Raw genomic sequence first — 25,510 nt, forward strand, 5'->3', positions numbered from 1 at the left:
ACTTTCCAATGGTTCAGAAAAAATATATATACATATAGAAAAAAGAATTTAAAATGTGGCAAATGATGAACATTCGGGAAATCTAGGTGGAGTATGTGGGAAATATTTGTAATCATCTTGCCACTTTTATCTAAGACTCAAATTGTGTCAAAATAAATGTTTTAAAGAAGAGACGTTGATGTCTCAGGGCAAAATGCTGGGTCTTCCTCTCATTTTGTACCATGCTTCTCTCTCCCGGGCAGTCTCATCTCTTGTTGCTTTAATTCCTTTATCAGTACCCCAGCAATCCCGAAGTATAACTTCCCCTGGCTAGACCTTCTTAGGAGCATTAGGCTCACATATACCACAGCCTGCACAGTGTCACTTGGGTTTCTCAGAAGCACCTCAATTCAATGTGCCCCAAGATTTCCATCTCATAAGATGCCCACCCAGTCCCCATCCATCTCAATCCATGACACTTCCAAGTGTCCAAGCCAGAAACCTGGGCTTGTCCTGCACACCTCCGTCTCCTGACTCCTGCAGCCAACCAATCACCAAGTCACTTTGGGGAGCCTGTAAGTTCCCCCAAAACAGGGTCCTGTGTTATTTGCCTGTGTCCCCAGCTCCCAGCATCAGCATAGTGTCTGACAGATGGTCTGTCCTTAGGAAATATTTGTTGAATGAATGAATTTGTTGATCAAGGAAGAGTCCCAGGCACATGTTGGGCCTGACTCAGTGGCGTGCCATCTACAACTCTGCCCGTATCAGTTATCTTTTGCTGCATAACAAATTAGTCTCAAAATCTAATCTCTTAAAACAGCAATCTCCTTCTGTTGCACATAGTTTCTGTGGGTTGGAAGTTTAAAAGTGACTTTGCTGGGTGGGTCTGGCTCAAGGTCTCTCAGTAGGTAGCAGTCAAGATGTCAGTAGAGGTTGTATTCATCTGAAGGTTTGATTGGGGCTGGCAGATCCCCTTCCAAGATGGCTTGTTTGCATGGTGAGTTGGTGCTTTCTGCTGGCAAGAGGCCTCAGTTCTTCTTCACATTGGCACCTCCACATGCTGCTTAAATGCTCTCAGATTATGGTGGCTGCAATCAGAAGAGAGCAAGGCAGAAGCTGCCATGTCTTTTCTGACCTCATCTTGGACATCACCCCATCATTTCTGCAACACCCTATTGGCTGCACAGGTCAGCTGTATTCAGCATGAAAGGGAACTACCCAAGGGCATGAATGCCAGAAGGTGAGGCTCACCGAGGGCCATCTCGGAGGCTGGCTACCACAAGGCTTTTAACTGTGCAAGGACAACAGCCAATGGGGCCAGTAGGGGCTGAACTCCAACCTGTGTATTCTTGTGTAGGGTGGCGTCCCCACTAAAGCTCCACACAGGCTAACAGCAGCCCCGCCAGCTTGCTCCAGCTGTCTCTTGCCAGTTTTGCCTCTTCTCCAAGGGACTCAGGGCAGTCACGCAGACGGCAGGACCCTGGCATAAAAATCATCATAACCACCAGGTCTTCAGAGTTTGTAAAGCTCTGGCGCTTCTGTTGGAGGCCATCATCCAAGCACCTCGGTGACTGTATATTTTACGGATGAGGAAAGTGGGACAGAAAGATGAAGTGACTTGTTTGGGGCCACCTAAGAAAAGGCTTGGCAGGACCGGGCTCCTGGCTCCTGACCCCACATTCTTTCCACTGCCCTGCCCAGTGGCCAGCTCAGACCCACATCCCCTGACATCTACTGCAAGCCTCATTCCCAGCCCTAAGCAGTATTTCTCACCCTTCTTCTGGGAGTCCCAACCCAGCCCTCAAGCAAATATATTCACAAATTTTTTATCCAGGTGGGGACTGTCCACTCTCCTTCCAAGAGGCTCTGTCTGGCAGCCGGCTGTCCACTGGGGCAGCACAGCAAGGGTTAACAGCAGGAACTAATATTTAGAAACAGCACAACCCCAGAGGAGTCAGCTGTGGCCAGCTGGTCACAGCCACTGAAGCCACCAGCCTTTGTGAACGTGGTATGGAAGGTGAGTGTCTGCTCCTGGAGAGCAAAGGCTCTGAGAGGGTCCTTCACAATCCCCGGCCCTTGTCCTCCCAGCACGGCTTGTACATGGATCAGAGTCCAGGGCAAAGCCCTCCACTGGCCTCCCTTCCACACCTGGCTCCTGAGGGTGGCAAACATAACTTTTCAGCTCCCGAACTGAAATTGTTGGGACTGGCTGCTCCTGCCCCTCCTGAGCCTGGCTGCCTGTACTTGGAGGAGCCCTGTGTGTGCCTCTGCCAGAAACAGGGTCAGCACCACTCCTAACAGAGGCCCCAGGTCAAAGGCCCAGGCCCAGGGCCCACTGCCGTGGAGCTCTTGGCCACAAAACTGCAGGGCCACTGAGCCAGTGCCTAAAGCCCATGCCCTCTTGCACAGTAGTGGCCTAGGTTCTGTGACCTTCATGGCAGAGGGCCAATTCCCTGAGGGCAGGCCCTGGGCAGCAGGAGCACAGCCCTGCTTAGGCACCACCCCATCTAGGGCACAGGCACACACCATTTACCAGCAAGCTGGCTTTGGCCACAGGCTCCTTGGGTGGGGCCCAGGCAACCAGGGTGCAAAACACCCTGGCCAAGGGTGGGGCCAAACCACAGCCACTGCCCAGAGCGGGGACTCTTAGTCCAAGAACCAAGAAGGGTAGGAGTGACCAGCAGCGCCTGGCCACATGCTTGGCTGAACTCTGCTGGCAGGGAGGTGGGTATTACTGGGCCCTCTGTTGTCTTCTTCTCCGAGAACAATTGGAGAAATGGAGGCAGCACATACCACAGGTCACTGTAGCTTCACAGAAGTTTGAATCTTCTTTCGCCCCTGGGTGGGAACATCCTTCTTCCTTCTTCTAAGTGTGTTTGTTCTAAGCCTCCTTCTTTCCTCCTCCCTCCCACCCTATCCCCTGTCCCATGCTTGGCTGGGGAGGCACGGACACCTTCTGACCCAGCTAGGCAGGCCCCAGGTGAAACTTGGAGAGTTATAGAGATCAGAACTCCAGGGAATCTTTTGAAAGAGAAGTCAACGTGCACGAAGGAGGGCTAGGCAGGCTTGCTGGAGGAAGGTGAGATGTTGCCAGGGAGCTAGGGGCAGTCAGGGATGGCCACCAAGGACGCCTGGCCAAGCAAAGTCATGGCAAAGGTTGGAAGGCAGAAGGGAGAAGGCCCGAGCCAGACCTGAGGATGTCAGAGAGGCCCAGGTCAGCTCTGCTCAGCACTGAGGCTTCAGGGCCTCGGGGGAGCTTGCTGAGGAGCTGGAGAGGAGACAGTTGAGCAGGCACGGCTGGTCCAGCAGCCTTTGTTCCAAGACAGTGAGAGGCGGTCAGGGGTCAGTTTCAAAGGCACACAGGGGCCTCGACTTTCTGCCAGTCTGCCTGGCGTGATGCTGCCCAGCATTGGTCCAGAGTTCCAGCCCTAGGTTACGGCTGAGCAAAGGCCAGGCCTGTGTGCCCTGGAGCCGCAGCATCCCTTTTTCACTGAGAGCCTCAGTTTCCTCATCTGGAAGCTGGGACACTGTCAGCCGACACATACACTTCCCAATGTTGTCAAGAGAGCAGGTGAATGTTTTGTAAACTGGGAAGCCCCAGCAGAGATGCGCCAGCCGGGTTACTGCCGCTGTGCTGGTTGCCGTTATTTTCCAGGCCTGTGTTTCTCTGCCCAGCTAGCAACAAGGCAGCAGGGGAGGCTCCCAGCTAATCCAGACTTGAATCTCAGCTGTGGGCAGGAGCGCCCTGTCTGGAGGCTCCATAGACATCTGTGTAGGTGGGGAGCAGGGAAGATGGGGAGGGGGAAGGGAAGGGGAGGTGGGGCCAGTACAGATCTTCACCCAAATTTTTGATTCATAGAGCAAAAATCCTTCTGTCTTATTTTTCATTCCTGAAAAGAAAGCTCTTTTCCTCCAAACACAGTCTTCCAGGCAGATCCCCCAACCCCAGCCCCATAGCTGGTCAGTATTTAGCCCCTAATGAGGACCCAGTGTCCTGCTGACTTGAGGAGAAGGAAAAACATTGGACAAATTGTGGAATCAATGACTTTACCACCACTGAGGCCAGCCTGGCACAGCCTCTGTCCCAGGCCTCCTAGGGCACCCGGATGGAAGCTCTTAGGTTTGCCAAAATCCCCACAGAACAGCAGCATTTGGTTTCTTAGTCAACTACAGCAGGCATTTAATGCACACCTACTGAATGCAGCAGCCTGTGGAGGGGAAAGTTGAAGCTTTGCAACAAAGGAAGTGATATGTGTAAAGCTATATGTAAACCATGAATCACAGGGAATGTGCAGGATGACAGAGGCAGAGGAGAAAGGATAAGCAGTTAATGAGCACCTACTGTATGCCAGGCCCTGGGCTAGGCACTCAAGGTACATTAAAGGATTTAATCGTCATCAATCCAATTTTACAAATGAAGAAACTGCCACAGAGAGGTGAGGTGACTTGTTCAAGGTTTGATAGCCAAGTAGGAGAGCTGGGACTCAAACCCAGGTCTCTCTGGTTTCAAGACCAGTACTCATAACCTCCGCATGGACCAGGCACCATCACACCCCGAAAAACCTGTCACTCAGCCTGCTGGGATGCATTCCAGGATGCGGCCCCCACCTTCTCCCTCCCCCCGGCCCTGGCTTTGCCCCTGACTATGTTGGTCAGACTTGCATCCGCAGGTGAGTGAGGGGCCTGAGACCCTAACCCAGCCTGGCGGAACTAGAGGGGTTCCTGCAGGAGGGAAAAGGGACAGGAGGAGTCAGAAGTGGCCCATAGATCGGAAGTCAAGCAGGCTGCGCTTTTCCCACCACTGACTGGGGTTGCCAGGAGTTCAATCCTGGGGTGGACACGGGACCCCGCTATCTCAGGTTATGGGGTTTCTAGCTAGCTAAGGCTGTCCAGTTAGGGGCAGGGGCAGGCGCCCCAGGCATGGATTGTCTAGGGCGTGGCTTTGCCTGTTTGGATTGTCGGAGACACCAGTGGGGCCACCCCAATGCTGGCCAGGCTTTGTTTGCCAGGCAAGTTTGGGGTGACTATGTTGGGGTCCAAAGGGACACACCTGGCGACAGTGAGAAGTGGGTCCTCCAGCCTCAGATGCCCCGGGCCAGGAACGGGGAGAACAAGGCGGGAAATGAGGAAGGAGCCACCCTGCCCTCCCCTGTGAGGAGCCCCCACACACACCCCTCCAGCCGCCCCCAGCTCTGCCCCTTCTCCCCTCCCTTTGCTGCTGTTCAGATCTGTCTTCTATCTGCCACCTCCACTCTTCCTTCTCTCCTCCTCTTCCTCCTCCTGTTGGTGACAGGCAGGACCCCCCACCCACCACCCACTCTCAGCCTCCTAGAGGCAGAGCCGGTGCCCCTCATACTCTGTGCCCCAGCGGGGGCTTGTCCTACAGATAGCCCTGGACCACCCCCTGCCACACCTCCTCATCCCAGCACTGATGCCTGACCCAGCAGAGGCTGAATGGAAGTTCGCTTTCAGAGAAGTGCTGGGATATATCCCCTCTCTGTCTCGATGCCAGAAACCCCAACATGACAGCATTCTTCCTTCAGCGAAGGCAGCTCTACTTATGCCATAAGAACTGTGGCCTTAGGGCCCATCCATCATCACTACCCATGTGTGATTCAGTGCTTCAGCTACACCTTCGAGATCATTCCCAAGAGCAGCATGGAGCCAAGGAAGGGCCTGAGTCTCCTTCACAAGGGCCCAGGCCACACCCTTCTCCCCTTCAGATGGAGAAGCCAGCTCTAAAAGAGGGCATCACATGGTTCCCAGAAGGAAAGTGAGTCAAGGGAGGACCCCCCGGGGTGAATCAGGGCTGGATCCCCAGGCTCCCTGTTCCTGCAGGGACCGGATCCCCTGAGATCTCAGGGCCTGAGGGACGGACTGGGCGGCCAGAGAGATGGGAAGGGAGCATCCAAGGTGTCCACGGCAGTCAGCTCATCCAGGCCCCAGCCTCCAGCCAAGGAGGGATTCCAGTACCCCCACCTCCTTGCGCTTCAACTGAGAGCCATTCTCAAATACCTTCTTAGCCCTGACAGCCTGCAGGCATGGTGCTAGGCTCAGGGGCACAGGATATTGAGAGACTGAACTGAGACTCATTCAGGAGGCAGAAAGGCAAATAAAATCTCAAACAGCAAAGATCTGGATGAAAAGTACAGAGGGGAGAAAATCAGGGGCAAGCTGGGGTGGGACACAGGTGGTCCTCGAACCAAGCCTTGGTGGATGGGAAGGGAGTCAGTCCTCCAGGCAGGGGCACTGACTCAGAGCCACGGAGGTGGGTGTAAGCAGAGGGGTGTTGAGATAGGAAGGCCAGCAGCCTGACTGGGAGGCATATTTCATGCACAGGCCAGGGAGAACTACTGGGCTGGGGCACGGAAGCCTTAAATGGCAAAATGAAGCCCACGGCCTTATGCCCTATTGCAGAGGAGATGCCACCAGGGTTTTAGGGCAAGAAAGCAGCATGGTGCTGTGGGGTTTTATAAAGTTACACCACCCCCTGCCTTTAGGAGGACTCAGAAATGAGGAGGGGGTGGGAGAGCTCCTGTCCAGCAGCCCATCTCTGTCACCACTCCTGGTCCAGCTCCCTGTCCTGATTTCTGCAGTAGGGGCAGCTCCTGCCTGAGGGAGGCATCCCTCTCACCCCTCCCGGATGCCCCTGGCTGCAAAGGCCCTTGTCCTCCCGTATCCGAGTGAAGCATGCTGGGAGGCTCTCCCTCCACTCATCAACATTTGAGGCATCTGGGTCAGGGGGCCTGGCAGTCAGCACCCTAGAGGCCATCTGGGCCAATCTTCCACTTGTATAGAGAGGGAAACTGAGGCCCCAGAGTGAAGAAAAGTACTCTGAGTTCCACCAAGAACCCCAGCAGCCCAGGAAGAGCCCCCAGCCCTGCTTTGAGGGTGCTCCCAGCCTGCGTGGGGGTCTGGGCTTGGGCCACTGTGACAGTGTGGATGACAGATGCGGTGTCCAGCTCCTTCTGAGCTGTGTGGGAGGCCCCAGCAGAGAGCCAGGCGTCAGGGGAGACTGGATTTGAGCCGATACTGGAAGGACAGGCAGAGACGGAAGGAGATGACATTCTAGTCGGGGGCTCACAGTGAGCACAGGGCAGGCAGGGATGGTGGCTCCCACACCTCTTCCCTGGCATCGCTGACTTTGAAAGGCAGAATGTGAGGGGTTGAAGTGGGATCCAGATGGGGGAGTACCTGGCAGGGAGGGCTTGTGTGTACCTGGGTGGGAACTCGGAATTGATGGGGGTATCTTAGCATGCAGGGCCGCAGGGACACCAGGTACAACAAATTGAAGCGGAGTAGATCCTGCTGCCTCTGAGGATGGCTTTGGGGGACCAATGGTGCTCGGGACAGGCACTGAGCCTTGTGTGCACCTTTTGTGCCACCCCAGGCCTCCAGAGCAGAGCAGGGCCCAGGGGCCAGCGCCCTTGGCCCAGCCCACCCAGACTCGAGAAAAACTGTTCTAGAGCCAAGTGTAACGGAGCCTCCCTCCCTACGCCTGCCCGCCCAGGCAGGACAAGAAGGGCCTTTTAGTGCTGCCCGCCTAGGGGGACCGGGGTGGGCCATGCCAGGTGGGCCAGGTGGCTGTCAATGATGGCAGGAGGGGAGTGGGGTGCATGTGGAGCTCGTGGAGGAAGTGTATAGGCTATGTCTGGGAACTGGGCGTGCTGCCCAGGAGAGGCGGGCAGGGGAGGGGGAGTTGGAAATAGCCCTGATGTCCACACTTACTGGCGCACACAGATGTGGGCACACACACGTGCACACGGCCACTCTCACAGACCTGAACAAGGTGGCCGGAACCAGGAGCCCAGGACAGAGGCTACCGCCTCTGTCTCCAAGTTCCCTACCTTAACGACCTGGGCCAGTGGCGCTTACAGGGAAGGAAGTGAGCACAGGATGGGGACAGGGGTGCCACCCTGAGCTGTGTCTTCTATTCAAGGCCAGGAGCAAATGAACAAGGGGCCTCTGGGTCTAGGACTGGAGCCTGATCCCTCCCTGGTCCCTCTGCTCCTTCGCTGCCTTTCCCCCTGACTCCCACCCCATCTAGCTGTCCTCTTGCCTCCAACGTGCCCTCCTCCCCAGCATATGTCAATTCAATAGAGCCTTCTAGAGCTAAGACTCTTCCTCCAGCTGCAGGCTTAGGGCAGGTTTCAAATTTACTATATTACCATTCCTACTGAGTTTGTATGAGGAGTTTTTGAATGAACTGAATTTGTATGAACAATTTTGTACTTGGCTCCTCTGTGGGGCAAGGGTTCCTAGCTCTCTCCACTTCTCTGGAGGGTCCGTAACTACAAACAGGAGATGATAGAGCTGTCTTATCGCTGCACTCATACCAGCGGTACGAGCTGGGTGTCCCATATCCCAGGGTGCGCACTAACCATGTTGTTAGCCCTGCAGCCCCACAGCAGCCCTGCAGGTCAGGAAAGTCACTGCAGCCTCAACCTCCCAGGCTCAAGCGATCTCCCCACCTCAGCCTTCTGAGTAGCTGGGACCTCAGGCATGTGCCACCACACCAGGGTAATTATTTTTTGCAGAGATGAGGTCTCGCTATGTTGCCCAGGCTGGTCTCGAACTCCTGGGCTGAAGCAAGCCTCCCACCTGAGCCTCCCAAAGTGCTGGGATTACAGGTGTGAGCCACCATATCTGTCTAACATTCCCATTTTACAGATGAGGAAACTGAGGCTCAGAGAAAAGAAGGGACTGCCTCAGGTCTCTCTCTGGGCTCACAGGCCGTGGTGTTCTCACTCACCCCAACAGCAGTGAGCTTCCCCACATCAGGCCAGGTGGACAGCCACCCACCAGTGGGCTCAGGCCCCAGTAAGGGAAAGAGAGAGGTCTGTGGGGACAGGCAGCTCCCTGAGGACTCCAGATGTTTGTTCCTGTCTCCCCATCCCCCACCAGCCAGCGTTTTCTCCCTCTCCAAAGCCTCCCCACTTTCTCACAGCCTAAGCAAATCCCCTTCAAAAAAGTCCCCACCAGAAGCTGGGGTTGCCAGTGAAGCCGCGTTTGTCTCTCTGTAGGGTCATAGCTGTAGGGCTGCCATCAAAGTGGCCTGGTGACAGGGGTGGGCCCCGTCAGGAACAGTGCCTGTCCTGTTGAGCATTCCTGCCTCTCGCTCAGCTCCTCCCCACGCCCATGCCGCTCCCAGCCTGTGGAGGAGCCCGCCGGCTCTGCCAGCCTTGGCGTGCGTTAGTCAGGCCTCCAGCCATTGCTCCTGCTTCAACACTTCAGCGTGTGGATCTCCCGTGGCCTAAGTTTGAGATGTGTCAGTGAGGCTGTCTCCCTTCCCGGAACTTACTGCAGAAACCCCTGACCCCAGACCAGCCCCCAGTGGATCCTGGGGAAACCCGGGCTCAGAGAGAGAAGCCTCCTTGTTCAGAGTCACACAGTGAGTCCTCAGCAGATTAGGGGGTGGGCTCTCTACTCTTTCTCCCTGGTTTGGGCGGTAGCTTCACCCTCAGGACCAGCAGCTCCCCGTGCGCACAAATCCCACCTGCTTTGCTCAGGGGTCTCCCGCATTGTAGGGCTCACAGCCTGGCCCCCAGAGGGGTGTAGAGATCACTGAGCCAACCAGGGATTTGCCAGCTGTGCTCCAACACACCCGAGGGCTTTCCAGCTGAGCCAGCCGGGAGGCGGCTGAGCTTGGGAATATGGGATGCTTGCCCCACCCCAATTCATGCAGAGCCACATGAATTCTTGGGTTCCATGAAGATTGGTAGTAAGGGCCCTTGGAAGATGTCCTTCCCTGAGTCTGGGAGCCTGGAGGCCGGGAGCAGAAGGCGGTCTTAGCCTCCTCACAGCAGGCCTGGGGCTGTGTGGCCTTTCCTGCCCCAGCTTCCTGCTCCTGCCCCTGCCTGCTGGCCCTCCTGCCACACTGGCTAAGTGTCCCTTATCTGAAATGCTGGGGACCTGAAGTGTTTCAGATTTAGGAATTTTTTGGCTTTTGGAATATTTGCTTGCATATAATGAGATATTTTGAATATGGGACCCAAATGTAAACATGAAATTGATTTATGTTTCATATACACCTTATACACATAGGCTGAAGGTAACTTTTTAGATTTTTAAAAAATAATTTTGTGCCTGAGATAAATTTATGTTAAGTTCTTATGTGTGGAGGTCAGGCGTGGTGGCTCACGCCTGTAATCCCAGCACTTTGGGAGGCTGAGGTGGGAGGGTCACCTGAGCTCAGGAGTTCGAGACCAGCCTGGTCAACATGGTGAAACCCTGTCTCTAGTAAAAATACAAAAATTAGCTGGACGTGCTGGCAACCCCCGTAATCCCAGCTACCCGGGAGACTGAGGCATGAGAATCACTTGAACCTGGGAGGCAGATGTTGCAGTGAGCAAAGATCACGTCACTGCACTCCAGCCTGGGCGACAGAGTGAGTGAGGGTTCATCTAAAAAAAAAAAAAGTTCTTATGTGTGGGATTTTCCACTGGTGGCATCCTATTGGCACTCAAAAAATTTTGGATTTAGGGGCATTTGGATTTTGAATTTTCAGATTAGGGATGCTCAACTGTGCTATGCTATGTCTTTCTCTCCCCAAATGTATCATCCTCCCTGGTCAAGGTGATCCTGTGTCCCACGGACTGGCTGATCAGGTGGAACTAGGTCATCAGATAATAACCCGTAACGGCTGGCACCCTTCCACTTCTGCTCAAGCTGCTCCATGCAACCGGCCTTCCCTTTCCTCATCCTCTAAGGCCCAGCTCCAGTATCGCCACCCACAGGAGCCTGTTCTAACCACAGATTGCTCTGAGACCCATGGCCTGGACTGCCCCTCTCCTAGGGCCCTGCCCTCCATCTTTGTGGGGTGACAGGCCTTTCCTCCCCCACCCTCATCTGGCCTCCGTCCACAGTCCATGACCTTCTTCAGCCTGACACCCAGCCTGTGTGCACTCACACACACACTCTCACACACATACACACTCACACACACTCCCCCCACTCTCTCACACATGCACACACAACACACACACACCCTCTCAAACACACACACTCCCCACACACACTCTCACACACACTCACACACACACACACTCACACACACACTCACACACACTCACACACTGTCACACACACACTCACACACACACTCACACACACTCTCACACACACTCACACACTCACACTCACACACACACACACTCTCACACACACACACAGTGTTGCTCAGCAGGCAAGGAGTGTCCCACCCCTGAGCCAGCAGCCCCAGGGAAAACCCCCAACTCAGGACACAGTGCCTCGACCCACCTCCAGGGCAGGCCCTGTGGCCTGGGCCAGTCCACTCTCTGGGGAGATAGAGGGGGCTGGGGAGAGGAGACCAACTTCCGTTCCCACCTAAGAGCAGCCCCTTCCCCCACCCATATTTCAGGAAGGGGCAGCTATAAATACCAGTAGGACCAGGACACTGATTCCCACGACACCCGCTTCTCCCTGCCCCTTCCCTGTGCACAGTGGCTGAGGCCAGACCAGCTCTCCTGCAGCTGGAGGCCACCCAGGCAGGCCTGAGGCCTAGCCACACACACACATACACATAGAGACAGACACATACACACAGACATACACACACACACACACACACATAGAGACACGGACACAGAGACATAGACACACACACACATACACATAGAGACACAGACACAGACACACACAGACACACAGACATACACATAGACAGAGACACAGACAGACACACACACACATACACATAGAGACACAGACACAACAGACACACACACACATACACATAGAGACACAGACACACACATACGCACACAGACACACAGACACAAAGACACAGACACACACACAGGCACAGGCACACACACATATGCACACAGAGATACACACAGACACACACAGAGACACAACACACACACATACGCACATAGACACACACAGACACACACACACAGACACAGATACACACAGACACACACAGAGACACACACACACACACACACACACACACACACTCTTACTTCCCACCCTGGTCAAGGAAGGAGCAAATCACCCTTTTTGGGAGTCTGCGGGCAGCTGAGAGGGAGCTCCTCCCCTGACCCTCAGCCCTGACCCAGGCCCCACCTCTCCCTCCTCTGAGTGCTGAGCTGTGGGAACCCATACAGGGAAGCCGGGAGGCCAGGCACAGGTGGTAAAACACGGCGTTAGAGGGCTCAGATTGAATTCCAGCCCTAACACTCCATGCGTGACCTTGAGCAAGTAACTCTGTCTTTCTGAGCCTCAGTTTTCTCCTCTATAAAATGGGGATAAGTAATTTCGACCTCTTATGTGTTGTGAGGATTAAGCAAGACACTGTGCCTGGAATCAATGCTCAGTGGCGTCTGCTCCTGAGGCTGCAGTCACTCTGCTATTAGCATCTTCTTCCCAGGGTGGAGCGGCCCGGCCACATGGGGCTTCTGCTTAGGAATCTTTAAGGAAGGTTCCGAGGCAAAGGCTTGGAGGAGGTGGCCCTGTGAGTCTGTGTGGGACCAGGTGACGTGGAAAAGGAGAGGTGGGCTCTTGAGGGGGGTCAGCCAGTGGCTGCCTGCCAGCCCAGGACCCTTCAGAAGGTGGGAGGGGCTGAGGGACTGCATCTGTCTGGCTCACTGGGCTGAGGCCCACACCCCTCTCCCAGTGCTAGAAGAACTGGGGACAGCCCCTCCCTGGCCCTCCCCAAGGCCTGTTTCTCCCAAGCCTAGCAGCCCCTAGGATGGAGCTCACTGGGCTGGGGCACAGCGGGAACCCCCGGTCCCCAGAGCAGGTGGGTGGGGAGAAGAGAATGAGCAGGCACCAGGACCTTTTATGGGATGGGGGACTCTAGAAGCCTGTCTTTTCTCTGTTCTCTACCAGCCCCTCTCGAGTCCCTCTCTGGAGGTGGGGGCTGGAGGCCAGGGCCCAGGGACGCGAGACAGCTCACCTGCCAGAGTCACCATGGTGCTCTTACCAGCACTCATGATATAAGCAGTGGTGGCTGCATCACGAGGAGCAGAAATCCAGACTGAAGGGGAGAGACAGCCCTCTCCACTCTGGGCTGCTAGGACCTCTCAGGGGTATGGGTGTATGTGTGAGCTCAGCGTAGGGGGAGGTGTGGGGAGGTGACTGAGGTGACTGCAGAGCGGGGTGTGCAGCTCAGGGCAGGGACACTGGAGGGACCTGGGACAAGGGCTGGCCCATGCCTGAGCCCCCAGGCCGAGATTCCATTGTGCAGGCCCCAACTGCCTTCACCCCCATAGTGGTGACTCTTCTTCACAGACCCCTGGGCAGGGCCTGGCCAGGCCCCCCACCCACATGTGCTAATGGAATCCAGGTGGCTGCCTCCAGCTGAGGTTCCATCTCTGAGCATCTGGGGCCCATGTGCTTCTGGCCACTCATCTGGAGCCTGGCTGAGCCCCTCCAGGGGTGGGTACTCAGACAGGGGCTGCCCCTCCAACTGTGGACAGCCCTGGGACAGGGAAGATATTGTAGAGACCTCAGCCAGCTGGGTGATGGTGCCATAGCCCTTGGGCTTCCTGGCCCTGCTGTGTGGCCTTGGGGAGACCCCTGGCCCTATCTGGGCCTCTGAGTGGAATCTTCAGTCTCCTTGGTCAGCTCTAAATTCTGCACTTAAGCCTCTTGGGAACAGGACAGGGAGCTCTACCTCTATCTAGAGAGAGCCAGCTGCTTGTCCTGGGCCAAGCAGCAAGGCAGGCTAGGCCTGGAGTGGGGCTGAGAAGCAGCCAGCCTGCCAGGGCTCCCTGGCATTGGAAAGCCGCTTTCCTAAGTCGGCATGGAGCCCCGGGGCTCCCCCCGGGATGACAGCAGCGGCTCCTCTCCACCCCCGGTTCCCATCTTCCACCCCCTGGCCCCAGCCCCGCCCTGCCAAAAATAAACCCAGACCACCCCATCTTGTACCAGCCAGACCCACCCAACCCCTCCAGAGCCAATTGAGTCACCACCACTCAGAGCTGCTCCTTTTTTAACTGTCTGAGTCACTGCTTGTGGCTCCATGACACATGCCCCAGGCTACAGTTACCCCGCAGCCCCCTACAAGCGCAGCCAAGGGAGGGGTCTGAGTAGAGGCTGGCAGCAGGAGTGAGTCCAGGCCATAGCCTTAGCTTGTGAGCCCTCCAGGCCTAGGGAACTCATCCCATAACAAGCCAGAGACCAGACCTGTCCCTCAAGATCCTGGCCTGAGGTCCTGGCCGTGCCCAAGACCGCCCTTGGGGATCTTGGTGACAAGGTCAATCTGGGCTCTGCCCCACCGCATTGTGTTGCCTCCAACAGGCCTGGGCCTCCCCTGCAGGACTGCCAGGAATAGAGGGTCTCCAGGCCCTGGGCCCTGGGGGCTGGGGGTGGGCGAGGCCTGGCCTTCTGGGATGAAGGCCACAGAGACGCCTGCTTCCTCCCTCCTCACCGGCTCTACCCAGACTCTGACCACACTGCATGGAGCACCATGAAGACTTCCTATGGGACGGAAGCCACAGTTCAGTCTCCCCTCACAGCTTCTGTCTGCCCCTGCTAAGGGTCAACTGGGCTGCAGAGCTTTCCTCTGTCTCTCTGCCCATCCCCCCATCCTGCTCTCTCCATCTCTCTGTCCCTTCCCACCCCTGGCTCTGGTTCCTCCATCTCTTTACATTTGTCTTTCCCACCCTGTCTCTCTGTCTGCCCATCTCTCCAGTCCTGCTCTGTTCTTCCCTTCTCCTTTACCCGGTTCAGAGGCAGTCAGAGTGCTCCCTGCTGCCAGCACCCCACCCCTCCCCAGGGCCCTCTCTGCCTTCTCAGTAGACATAACAGACCCTCACCTCCTCCCATTCCCACAAGGGACTCTGGGCCCCAGGGACCAATCCTGAGAAATGTTCCGCCCCCTCACCAGGTCCTCCCCTGCCCGAAAGTGCAGGCTACATCCTGTCCCAGGGAGTGTCAGGATCCCACAGGCACTTCCTTGGGAGTTGAGAAAGGCGGGCAGGGGGGCTTGGGAATGGCCCCATCTCCCAGCCAAGCCAGAGCAGGGGCCCGAAAGCCTCAAACCCCATCAGTCTCCTGTCTGTGGCTGTGGCCTCCGGCTATAAATAGGGGCTCGGATTCTATTTTCTTTAAAAACAAGCACTAGACTGTCACCACAGGCCCAGAAAAGCAGTCTCTGGCTGTGACAGTCCCTCCAGCCCTTCCAGGCCATTGTGTCTAGTCCTCTGCCTCAGCCCTGGGGCCCTGGAGGGCAGAGGAGGCCTGGAAAGGAGCCTAGAGGTAAGACAAGGTGGGGAGGGCTGGGGCGAGCTCCCAGAGGCAGCCCCTCCCTCCTTTCCTGCCACCTCCTGTCCCCAAGCAAGGTCAGTCTTGTCCCCAAAGCTCACAGTGTAAATGGAGAGAGGTGACAGCAGCACAGGCCCCTGGGCCACAGCGAGTGTCTTTGCACCCCAAGGACAAAGAAGGTGCTGTGGACTTTTTTCCTGAAAGAGCATGAGGACAGTTCACAGGCGGATAGGAGAGAAGAGCTGGCCCAGCAGCTAGGCCCATCCTGAGCGAAGGCAGCAGGCGGGCCCTGCTAGGTATGTGCAGAAGCAGTGCAGGGTCTAGTGAGGCAGAGGCGTGAAGTGTCCGTGAAAGAGAGCAGGAGACTCTGGCAGGCAGAGTCGAGGGCACCCTGGCCTTCAGTGGCCCCCGGGGGTAGGGGCCTGACCCTGGAGCAGTGGGAGCCACCAAAGGCTTCCAGGCAAGGGAGGCTGAGGGAGCGGCTTTCAGTTTGGGTTAACTGGGGCTGCTATCAGCAAAGGGAGGCAGGAGATTCATTAGGCCAGACCAAGGACAGTGGTCAACCACCTTATGGATGGACCAGGGAGCAAGAGAGCAAGAGAGAGAGATGAATTTGAAGGAGAATTAGGAGTCTGGATGGATGGAACCTGAGTGTTAGTCAGCAGTGGCTGTAGGGAGGGAGGAGGAGGAGAGTCCAGCGCCACCCTCAGATGTCTACTCAGCAACAGGTGGACAGTTGGGCCTTCACGGGGCTGGGGAGCAGGCTGTAGGGGAGAGGACACTGAGTCCTCCTTGCTTTGGGTGGGTTTGGGCTTCGCGGGTCCTATGGGTGTTCCTGGCGTGGACATCTGAGGGACACTGGCAGTGGGCACGGAGCCCTGGAGAGTTGGTGCCGGTGAGAGAGACACGGTGCATCAGCAAAGAGCTGGGCCTGAGGCCGGGAGAGAAAAGGAGGGCTAGGGGGAGTGTGGTGGCGGTGAGCACAGCTCCAGGGGGGCCCACAGGCTGCAGGCTTCCAGGCAGTTGACAGGTGGTGGTGCTAGGCAGGAACCTATTCCAGGAGGAGCCAGGCCTGCCCGGGAAGAGAGGTCTCAGTCTCGGGATCTCTGATGGGCCTGGTTAGCCCAGAGGTCCACTAGCAAGGACATGAGGTTTCCCGGTGCGCCCTCCCAGCAACGCGCTCCCGATGCAGCACGACCAGTGCCCGGGCCTGCTGTGGTGGGACAGCTCTGCCTGATAGAAAACCCTCACGCAGGCCAAATGCCACCTCATTTGATCCTTTCGTTCCCTTAGATGCTGATGTCACCTCCCTCATCACAGGTCCGTGGGCCTCCTGGCTGCACACACGCCCTGGGCAGGGGATGTGGGCCCTGGTCCTGTCCTCAAGAGCTTCCAGTCTGGCCGGACCTGTGGCCATTTAGGCCAGAGGTGGCTCTACTGTACCCACAGTAGTGGCCACACCTCTTGCCAGTCTGCTGGGCTGGTCAGAGGCCAGGTCTGGGTCCCTCTATCCAGGTCCCCTTTTACAGATGGGGACATTGAGGCCAGGGAAAGCATGGAAGCACATGGCTCTGAGCCCTGTGTGTGGGCTGGGGGTGTGAGTCCTGACCTAGGCATCTGTCCTGTATTCAGACAGGGGAACTGAGGAGGAGGCACACAAGCTACTGTGCACAAGTTGTGCCACCAGATTTCAGGTCCAGGCAGCCATCCAGACCCACAGTCACCATTTCCTCTGTTCTTCCCCCACCCCAACTCACATTCACTATCTCCAGACCCAGCCCGCCAGGCTGGGGAAGCCCCGAGACATCGCCCCAACAGCCCTGTCTTTGGCGGTTTCTGCTGCCAGAGCCAAGGGGAGACTCAGAGATGAGCCATGGGCTGCCTGGTCCTGGATGCGGCCCAGGAGAGAGCCTGGCCCTCAGCCTCCTGGGGGCAGCTCCCACCCAGACCCCCTGCCTCTCCACCCTCCTCCCGGACCTCCAAGTCCCCAGTGGGCAGGGCTGGCACTTATCACTGACTTCTGAGTCATTCCCCACCAGCCCCTGCAGAAGGGCCCTCCCCATTCAGCCAGCCCCAGAGCCAGAGAGGCGGGGCTGCCAAACCTTCCAAGGAGAGCAGATGCTTCCCTCCCCTCCTCGCTGCCCCTCCACCCGGCCCTGACAGAAGAGCCCCAGGGGACAAGAAGGGAAAGAGTGTGTCTTCCCCAGGCTGGGGTCCAGCTCTCACACCCTCCTCCCACTGGGGCCCTTGGCAGATGCTCCACTTCCGATTCACAGGCAGCAAGTAAACCCACCACGCCTCTCTGGGTACACACACGGTGCATGTGCCCTGCCGACACCCACAGCCCCCAGCTCTGGAGCCACACCCGAAGGAGCTTAAGTGCCAGCCCTGCCGCTGCTCCATAGGCTAGCACAGAGGACTGCCCTCTCTGAGCCTCAGTTTCCTCACCTGTAAAATGGGAGATGCCTCCCAGGAGCCCTGCTGGGCCTCAGGGGGCTGGGCAGGCCCAGTGCCAAGTGAAGGTCCTTCACTCTTCTCTTCCCTGCCAGAAACCTTACCCCAGCCTGGGTCTACTGAGGTGAGGGTCCCAGATCCGCTAGGGCCAGGAAAGTGGGGAGAAAGGAGGTTACGGAAGGGGCCTGGAAACCCACCCATCTCCCTGTACAAGGGGGAAAATTATAAGGCAGGGAAAAGCCTCTTGGAACCACTCCCCACCGCAGCCACCCCACCTTCCTCGCCTGAGGCCTGGGGAACAGCAGGGCCTCCACAAAGACACCATTGAGGTCCCGCTTCCTCCTCCCCCGGCCCAGCCCTCCAGCCTGGGTGGACTCTGGGCTGCTTCTTCCCTCAAAACCTCTCATTTCCCCTCCTGCTTCCTCTGTGTTCCACTAGGCCCCAGGGTTGGGACATGTGGCTGGGAGCCCAGGGTGCGGCCCTTATCAGCCTCTGTGGACCAAGCTCAGCTTCTCCCACCCCACCTGCCCCTGCTTCCACTCTTCTTCCAGATGGGTTCCCTCAACTGGAAATGTTCCCCAGTATGTGCCCCTCCAGGTGGGTGACTCAAAGCACTTGGTTAGAGGACGGCAGCTGAGGCCAGTGACCAGGGTCAGGGCCCAGCCAGTAGCTGAGGAAACTGTTTTCCTCCCTGGCCTCCTTGGCCTTGCAAGGGACTGGAAAGGCAACTAAACAGAAGGTCAGCTGACCTGAGTGTGTGTCTCTTGGTTCAAGAGTTCTTGGTGCTGCCCTGACCCCAACAGAGGTCTCTGCAGCATTTAGACATGGAGGCAGTCACCTGAGCAGGTGCCTAGCACTACAGCACCCCACTGGGATAAAGCAGTGTCTCCTGAGAGGATGGCTGCTGTTGTAAGCTCCATGGGATTTGGAACTAACCTACTGTTGTCCACATTTCAGTAGCTCACGGGACAGGAGAGGAACAGGCAGTCCGTGGGCCACGAGAATGGCCCTGGGTGGTGGAATCCCAGTCTGGAAGCAGCCAGGAAGAGTGGCTAATGGACAGTGAGCCCTGTGGGGTCTGCAGGTGTGTGAGTGTCTCCCAGGCATGGGAGCCATGATGAGCCATCTAGCCTGAGCTCTGGTGACCCCAATGTCATCACTGGGCAGGTTATGTGGTCCCCTTAGTCTGACCTTAAGTCTCCCCTGTAACCTACCCCCTTGTTACCCTCAGAGTAACAGGTTGGGGGAAGGCGACAGTTCAGTGTGGGTGGCTGAGCCTTGGGGGGTCTGCCGGGAGGAGGTTTGAGAGGGGCTGGCACCTGAGTAGGCACACCAGACAGCTTCTCCCTTGCCTGAGGAGCCCAGGGAGACCAATGTGCTGGGGAGGGAGCCTCCAGTTATGGCTCAGTATCCAGGGCCCACAGTGGGGCCAGACCGTGGACTCAGCACCCCTGCTCCTTGCTTGCCTTGCCGCCACACACGTGTGTACACGTGACACTGACCCACACTCCTGCACATACACTCGCCCATGTCCCGCCTGCCGGCTTGGAAGTAGATTGCTGGCTGAAGAAAAATCGGGGAGTCCCTTGGAGGTGCAAAGGGAGGGGAACTGACCTGAGGTCTAGAGGGCCAGGTGACCTCAGGGAGGGTCTGCTGCTGGGGAAGCGCACCTGGCCTGTCCATGATCTCACACAGCCGGCATTCAGCCCCAAGCTGGGCCACGACCCCACCCCCGCCCCACCACACACACACCCATGAAGGGAGACAGAGAGCCCTTCATCAGACCTTGGCCCTCCCAGAGTATCCCATCCCACAGCCCCCTCAGACTCCCTCACCCCTGCCTGCCTAGACCCAGAGCCAGGATCTCCACCCGTGGTGCGAAACTCCGAGGGGCTATGGTGGAGAAGTCCAGCTTCATCCTGGAGCAGGACCCTCCCTCCCCAGCAGGCTGGCTGGGCATCCCCTCCTCACTCCTGTGCACAGCAACAGGCTTGCTGCCAACATCCCGCCTTCTCTGTCTCCCTCGAGTTTTCCTCCTCCATCCCCTTCCCCGGGCCTTGGTCTATGTGAATTCAGTCTTTATGGAGGAGGGCATCTTGATTTCTCCTTCTCAGTTTTAATAACTTTCTCCCATGTTAGCTGTCTTCTTCCATTCCCATCACTGCATTGCTGTATTTGTGATTGAGTGAATGAATGAATGGGTCTCCCTTATGCATTCCACCTCTCACCTCCTGCTCTGTTTCTGTGGCACTGGGTGTCCCTCCCCCACATACAGATGTCCAGGTCTCCTGCCCTCACCCTCAACTACGGGCCCAGGCACTCCCCACCAGCCATCCTGCCCAGCAGCTTCAGGCTCCCAGACTTTCTCCCTTATAAAGTCAGGCAGCAGCAGACACCCAGGAATGCTACTGCTCCCATGACGCAGCCTGGCTGTAGGGCTGCCCCCAGGCAACCGGGAATGTGGTAGGAGTGGGGCACACAGGGATCCGCTGCCAGAGAGTGGGGTGTAGTGGGGGTGCCTGGGTGGGTGGGGCTCACACGGGTGATGCTGGGCCTGCTGGATCTCTTTCTGCTTCTCTTTGTCAAATCGCTTCTCTGGAGCCTCAGTGTGTCTGTCTGGAAGGTGGAAGCTGAGTGCCCTGCGGCAGGCTTGAGCTACAGAGAACGCTGATGCTGTGGGACTCAGCACCCATGAAGGGTGGGTCCCCGGGCTGGGGAGGCAGGAGGCCCCGGGCCAGGCCCTCCAGACTGTCCTAGGGCAAAGGGTGATGTGCCCAGGGACAGCCAGGATGGGGCAGAGGGAAGAGGGAGCCAAAGAGCTAGGGGGAGACCGGGGGTGCAGAGGCAGAGCCTGGCGGCAGGGATGGCCGGAGTCGAAGGAGAGATGGAGCAGATACAGGGACAGAGGCAGCCTTCTGAGGACTCAGAAGGAACAGAGCCCACAGCAACCCTCAGCCTGGAAGAGGCATCTGTGCCTGAGACCTGGCCCTGGGCTGGCTGGGGAAGGTGGGGCCCTGGCAGGGGGAGGCGGGCCTGATGGGCAGAGATGCTCCCCTCACGGTGACCCCTTGTCCCTGGAGCCTGGTGTCAGACAGAGGGCTGGGCGTCAGGATGGAAGCCTCAGGGGCCCATCCACACTCCTCCTAGCAGTGCCTCCAGGGAGCCCGGAGATGCCAGCTCAGCCCTTGCCCTGCCAGAGGAGGCTTGCTGGGGACCTTGACCGAGGTTTCCTCTGGCCCCTGAGAAGGGACTTGGGAGGGAAGGACACAGGCTTTTTCTGTGCCCCCAGGCCTAGGTCTCAGGAAGGATGGAGCCACCCCACCCTCAGGCCCAGACAGCAGTGCCCTGTTCGTGGGGAGGAAGGGTGGGAAGCCTGAGGACATACCCACCTTTAGCAAACCTCTCTATGGGCGCCGAGCAGGAGGGGCAGGAACCGTCCAAGAATACACAGCCCCTTTCATGGAGCCAGGCCCAGCCAAGTAATGGCAGGCGGGCACCGAAGGGCAGGACAGGCCCAGGCACAATCATTACTCTGTCCTGGCAGCTCCCAGCCCACACACGCGCACACACACACAAACACACAGCCTTACTCAAACCCAAAGCACACCCCCAGCAGCCACCCACACGCTTGCAGGCACACACAAATACACATCTATTAATATACAGCCCTGGACGCTCACCAACGCACCTTCCAGAGAGAGAAGCCCATACACGCAGCACTCTTCCTGCCCCTCCCACGGGCCCCCAGACTTGTGGGGCATCCTGCTCCTCTCATGCTCAAGGCTTGGCACCTCCAGGCACCCCACGCCATTAACCTTCTCCACATCCATATGGACAGCAAACTCCTAGACCAGGGAGGAACCCCCAGGACTAATCCCCACAGTCAGGAGGGGGAAGAGGTGGGAGGGATGTGCCCATTTTACAGAATGGTAACACTGAGGCCTGAAGTGGGCCCCTTCTCTTGGCTCAGAGGGCAGCCCACGGAGTTGCTGCAGGTCTAGACTGGTGTTTTGATGAATCATGGGTCCTCTTGACCCAGGAGAGTCAAGGGCAGATCCAATCCAGCCTGTGCCGATGTCTCCCCATAACCTCCTCCATCCCCCTGCGCCAGTCAGTTAGCTGAGCCTGGCTTGACCCATTCTACTTTCCCCTCTACTTCTCTTGCTTCAAGTTAATCAGAGGCTCTAGGGGGTGAGAGAGCAGAAACCCTCCTCACCCCATCCAAGGGGGACCTGTGTACCCCTGCCAGTCTCTCACTTGGCCTTGCTGCTGTCCTCAGAGACTGCTGCTTCTTCCTTCTCTGTGATTGTACACCACTGTCACCTCCTCCAGGAAGTCCTCTGGATTGACTCCTAGCTTATTACATCTTTATCCTGCACACGCTCTCCATTCGAAGCCCCTGTTCAACTGCCCCCCCAACCACCTCCAAGACAGGGATTCTGGGTTCTTGCAACTGAAGCCCCTCAGAGAGTGTAAGAGGGGCAGAAAAAGGAAACCAGGAGGTGGAGGGAGTGGCACTGTCAGAGTTTCCAAAGCCCTGGCCAGCAAGGCCTCAGAGGCCTCTGTTGGGATGGGGGGCTGCCTGGCTATGCTCTCCAGCAGCACAAGACAGCCTGTGTGAGCCCCTCCCACTCAGCCCCACAGGAAGCAGCAGGGCCCAGCCCCTCAATGGACCCATTCAAACCCCAGCGCTCTGGAAAGTACCTCTGCTTCCTGCCACCCTCCCACTCTAACCAAACAGGCTCTACTGTCTTCTGCTGGGAGGGGGCTGCAGGCAGGTGGTTCAGTGGTTAGGGCCAGCCATCTAATTCAGTTCCTGTCTGGCCCAGAGCCCTGACATTGACCAAGCCTTGGGTGGTCTACATATGCCTTTAGTGCAAGGGTGGGTAGTGGCAGGGACATGTGCCACCTTGGTGCTGGGTAGGTAAATGTTTAGCAATGGGCTTTCTTGGGGGGGGAACCCTGATTTGCAGTATTTGCCTCTTTTCCTGGTATAAATATTCTCACTATGGGCAGTATCACCTGGCTCTCAAAATTCCTGAAAATTCAACAGTCGGCTCCTGACAGCTGCTGTGAGCCGCTCCAGCTGGTGACAGTGGTAGCTCCATCCTGCAGGGCCGTTTGCCCCCACCCCTTGTGCTATGGCCTCCCTCACTTTAGTGTGCTGTGTTTTGCTCTTAGGAATCAATGTCTTTGTAAATAAGGCACCCGGGTAGGTGACCGCCACCTGCAGTTCCCTGGTCTGTCCTTTGCTGGCACCAAGCTCTGCTGAGCCTGCTGGGCCATCCCTATGCAGATGGTCTGCAGGGCTCGCTTGATTCCCTTAGCTTCCGAGACAAGGTGCTGGTGTTGCCAGCGGTACTGGCAGGAGGAGACAACTAGAGGAGATTTAATTCAGCCCAAGGGGTTCTTACAGGCTGCCCTTAGGGCGTCTCCAACTCTTCCAATGGCTGAAGCTGCTTTCTCAGGCGGATGGCAGCTGGCTCAGGCTGGCCAGGGACCAGCACATGTGGGGCTGGTGCCGGATCATCCCTATCAAGGCCGTCAGCCTGTGCTTGCTCTCGGGGTTTGAGGGAAACCCAACAGGGATGAATCACCGTTTTAAACCCGTGTTTGTCTGCCCCCCAGCCCTGGACATCTGCAGGCAAAGTCAAAGTTATATTTGGCTCTTATCACCACAAAAGGCATAGACCAGAAATTGTGGCAGCGGGTTGGAAGTCAGGGAGGCTAATCTGGGGAAACTGCCTGGAGAAAGCAGCAATTCAAAAGAGGAGGAGTCCCAGCGTGGGACAGAATGGGCCCTGCAGAGGAACCACTAACCCCAGGCAAGCCCAGGCATGGCCTTCTGCCTGGGGAGGTCCTCTTTGGCCTGCCCAGCAGACCCTCAGCCGTTCCCAGGCCCTGTCTTCAGCCTCAGCCTGTGTGATGGCCTGGGGAAATTGGGAGCTCAGCTGTTCTCATCCCTGGTTCCTTGGCCATAGTGGAAACAATGGGGCCGGATCTGACTACTCATCGGGGACTGTGAATAGCTCTCCAGCAGGAAGCAATAGCAGGGTAATGGAGGAAGTGTGGGCCCACTTTGGTTTGACACTGCACATGGTCTCCATCTGGCCTCAGAGCCTTTGCCGCTTGGCAGACTCAGGCTAATAAGCTCCCGCCCCCACCCTCAATGGCAGCTGGAAGAATGGCCTGAGAGAGAAGCGGGGATAGGTGGGCCATGCTGACACCACCACCAGATCCCAGCCGTGGCCCCAGCCAACCCATGGAGGCGGGGCATGGCACGGCGGGCACTGCACAGGAGCCCAAGCACAAGGGCACTTAGGAGAAGGAATCTGAGCAGGGATCAGTCTGGACTGGGGGTGATTCTCCAGAAACTCCATTCCTCGGGGCTGTGACCACCAAGCCAGGTGATCAGGCCAGTGATGTTTCCCTTTGGGCGGGGTGCGGGACCCAGACCCGGGAGGAAGACTCCTCTGGGGCCCAGGGGAGGTGAGTCAGAGCTGGCAAAGGCCTCCGGCTCCAGGAACCTCCAAGGAGGAGACCTGAGTTGCTTGGAATTTCTGGGTCTGACCTCCTGCAAAGTCAAGGTCTAACTGTTCACAAGGTGAGGCTGTGCCTTCTGGTGCCAGGACCAAGGAGATGCTGGGATCTAGGCAGTACTCACAGACAGCACCATATAGCAGAACCATGAGGGTGCGCCAGCATGGACCCCTTTCTTCAACCCACCGGTACCTCTTTGTGGCACCTCACCTCCTCCAGGCAAGCATCTGAGCCTGGACCACAGCTCCCTCTCTCATACAGCTTCCTTCTTCGGTGAGAACCACCTGGAGGTGCCTGTGGCCACAGCTCTGACCGACATAGACCTACAGCTGCAGTTCTCCACGTCCCAGCCTGAAGCCCTCCTTCTCCTGGCAGCAGGCCCAGCTGACCACCTCCTGCTGCAGCTCTACTCTGGACGCCTGCAGGTCAGTGACGTCCCCCTGGGATCCGGGTGGGATTCAGGGTGGGATTCCTTCTCTAGCTTTGAGTGAACCCCAGCTGGCTGTGTGACCTTGTATAAGTCACTTTTATCTTAGGGTCTTAAGTTCTCCACTGTGGGATGGGCAGCAGCAGCCTGGAAATGGTAAATCCTTCATGAACTGGCTCTGCCCACTGGCTCCCTCCAACCACGTTTCCCACCACAAGCCCTCGCTGGCCCTTTGTGCTCTGACCGCACTGAACTGCTTTCAGTTCCCGGCCATATTACAGTCGCTTGATGCCAGGCCTTTGGTCACCACACTCCCTCTGCCAGGTGCGTTCCTCACCCATTCCCTGCACATGCCTAACTCCAGCCTCTCCTTGAAGTCTCAGTGTGGACATCCCCTCCTCCTGGGCGAGGCCCCCTCCTGGGTCCCCACGACCCCTGTGCATCCCTGTGGCACTGCACCAATTTCTCTGCAGCACCACTGCCTGTCCACGACAGTAACAGCAGCAGTACTGCCTCAGCTTCCTCATTTTTCCATTTCATCCTTCAAGACACCACAAGCTTTGTTAGTGAGGAGTCTTGTGGCTCTTTCTTGAGTCTTCCCCCAAACCATGAAGAGTTAAGAACCCAGGGTCTTATTCCAAATTTGTGCCAGGCTGGGTGCAGCGGCTCATGCCTATAATCCCACCACTTCGGGAGGCCAAGGTGGGAAGATCACTTAAGCCTGGGACTTCAAGGCTGGCCTAAGCCACACAATGAGACCCCATCTCTTTTTTTTTTTTGAGACAGAGTCTGGCTCTGTCGCCCAGGCTGGAGTGCAGTGGTGCGATCTCCACTCACTGCAAGCTCCGCCCCCCCAGGTTCACGCCATTCTCC

General features: G+C 57.2%; 1 protein-coding gene across 1 annotated transcript in view; it reads left to right on the forward strand.

The window, feature by feature from the left end:
* The first annotated feature begins 4,535 nt into the window (after positions 1–4,535).
* Positions 4,536–25,510, forward strand: part of CSPG4 (chondroitin sulfate proteoglycan 4) — a 39,318-nt gene continuing 18,343 nt past the window's right edge. Inside the window, exons 1-2 of the mRNA XM_011932868.1 lie at positions 4,536–4,649; positions 24,472–24,635. Coding sequence (XP_011788258.1) covers positions 4,625–4,649; positions 24,472–24,635 — 189 coding nt within the window. The 5' untranslated portion in view covers positions 4,536–4,624. The remainder of the gene's footprint in view (positions 4,650–24,471; positions 24,636–25,510) is intronic.

The sequence above is a fragment of the Colobus angolensis genome, unplaced genomic scaffold, assembly GCF_000951035.1.
Source record: "Colobus angolensis palliatus isolate OR3802 unplaced genomic scaffold, Cang.pa_1.0 Scaffold99, whole genome shotgun sequence".
In the NCBI taxonomy this organism is placed as follows: domain Eukaryota; kingdom Metazoa; phylum Chordata; class Mammalia; order Primates; family Cercopithecidae; genus Colobus; species Colobus angolensis.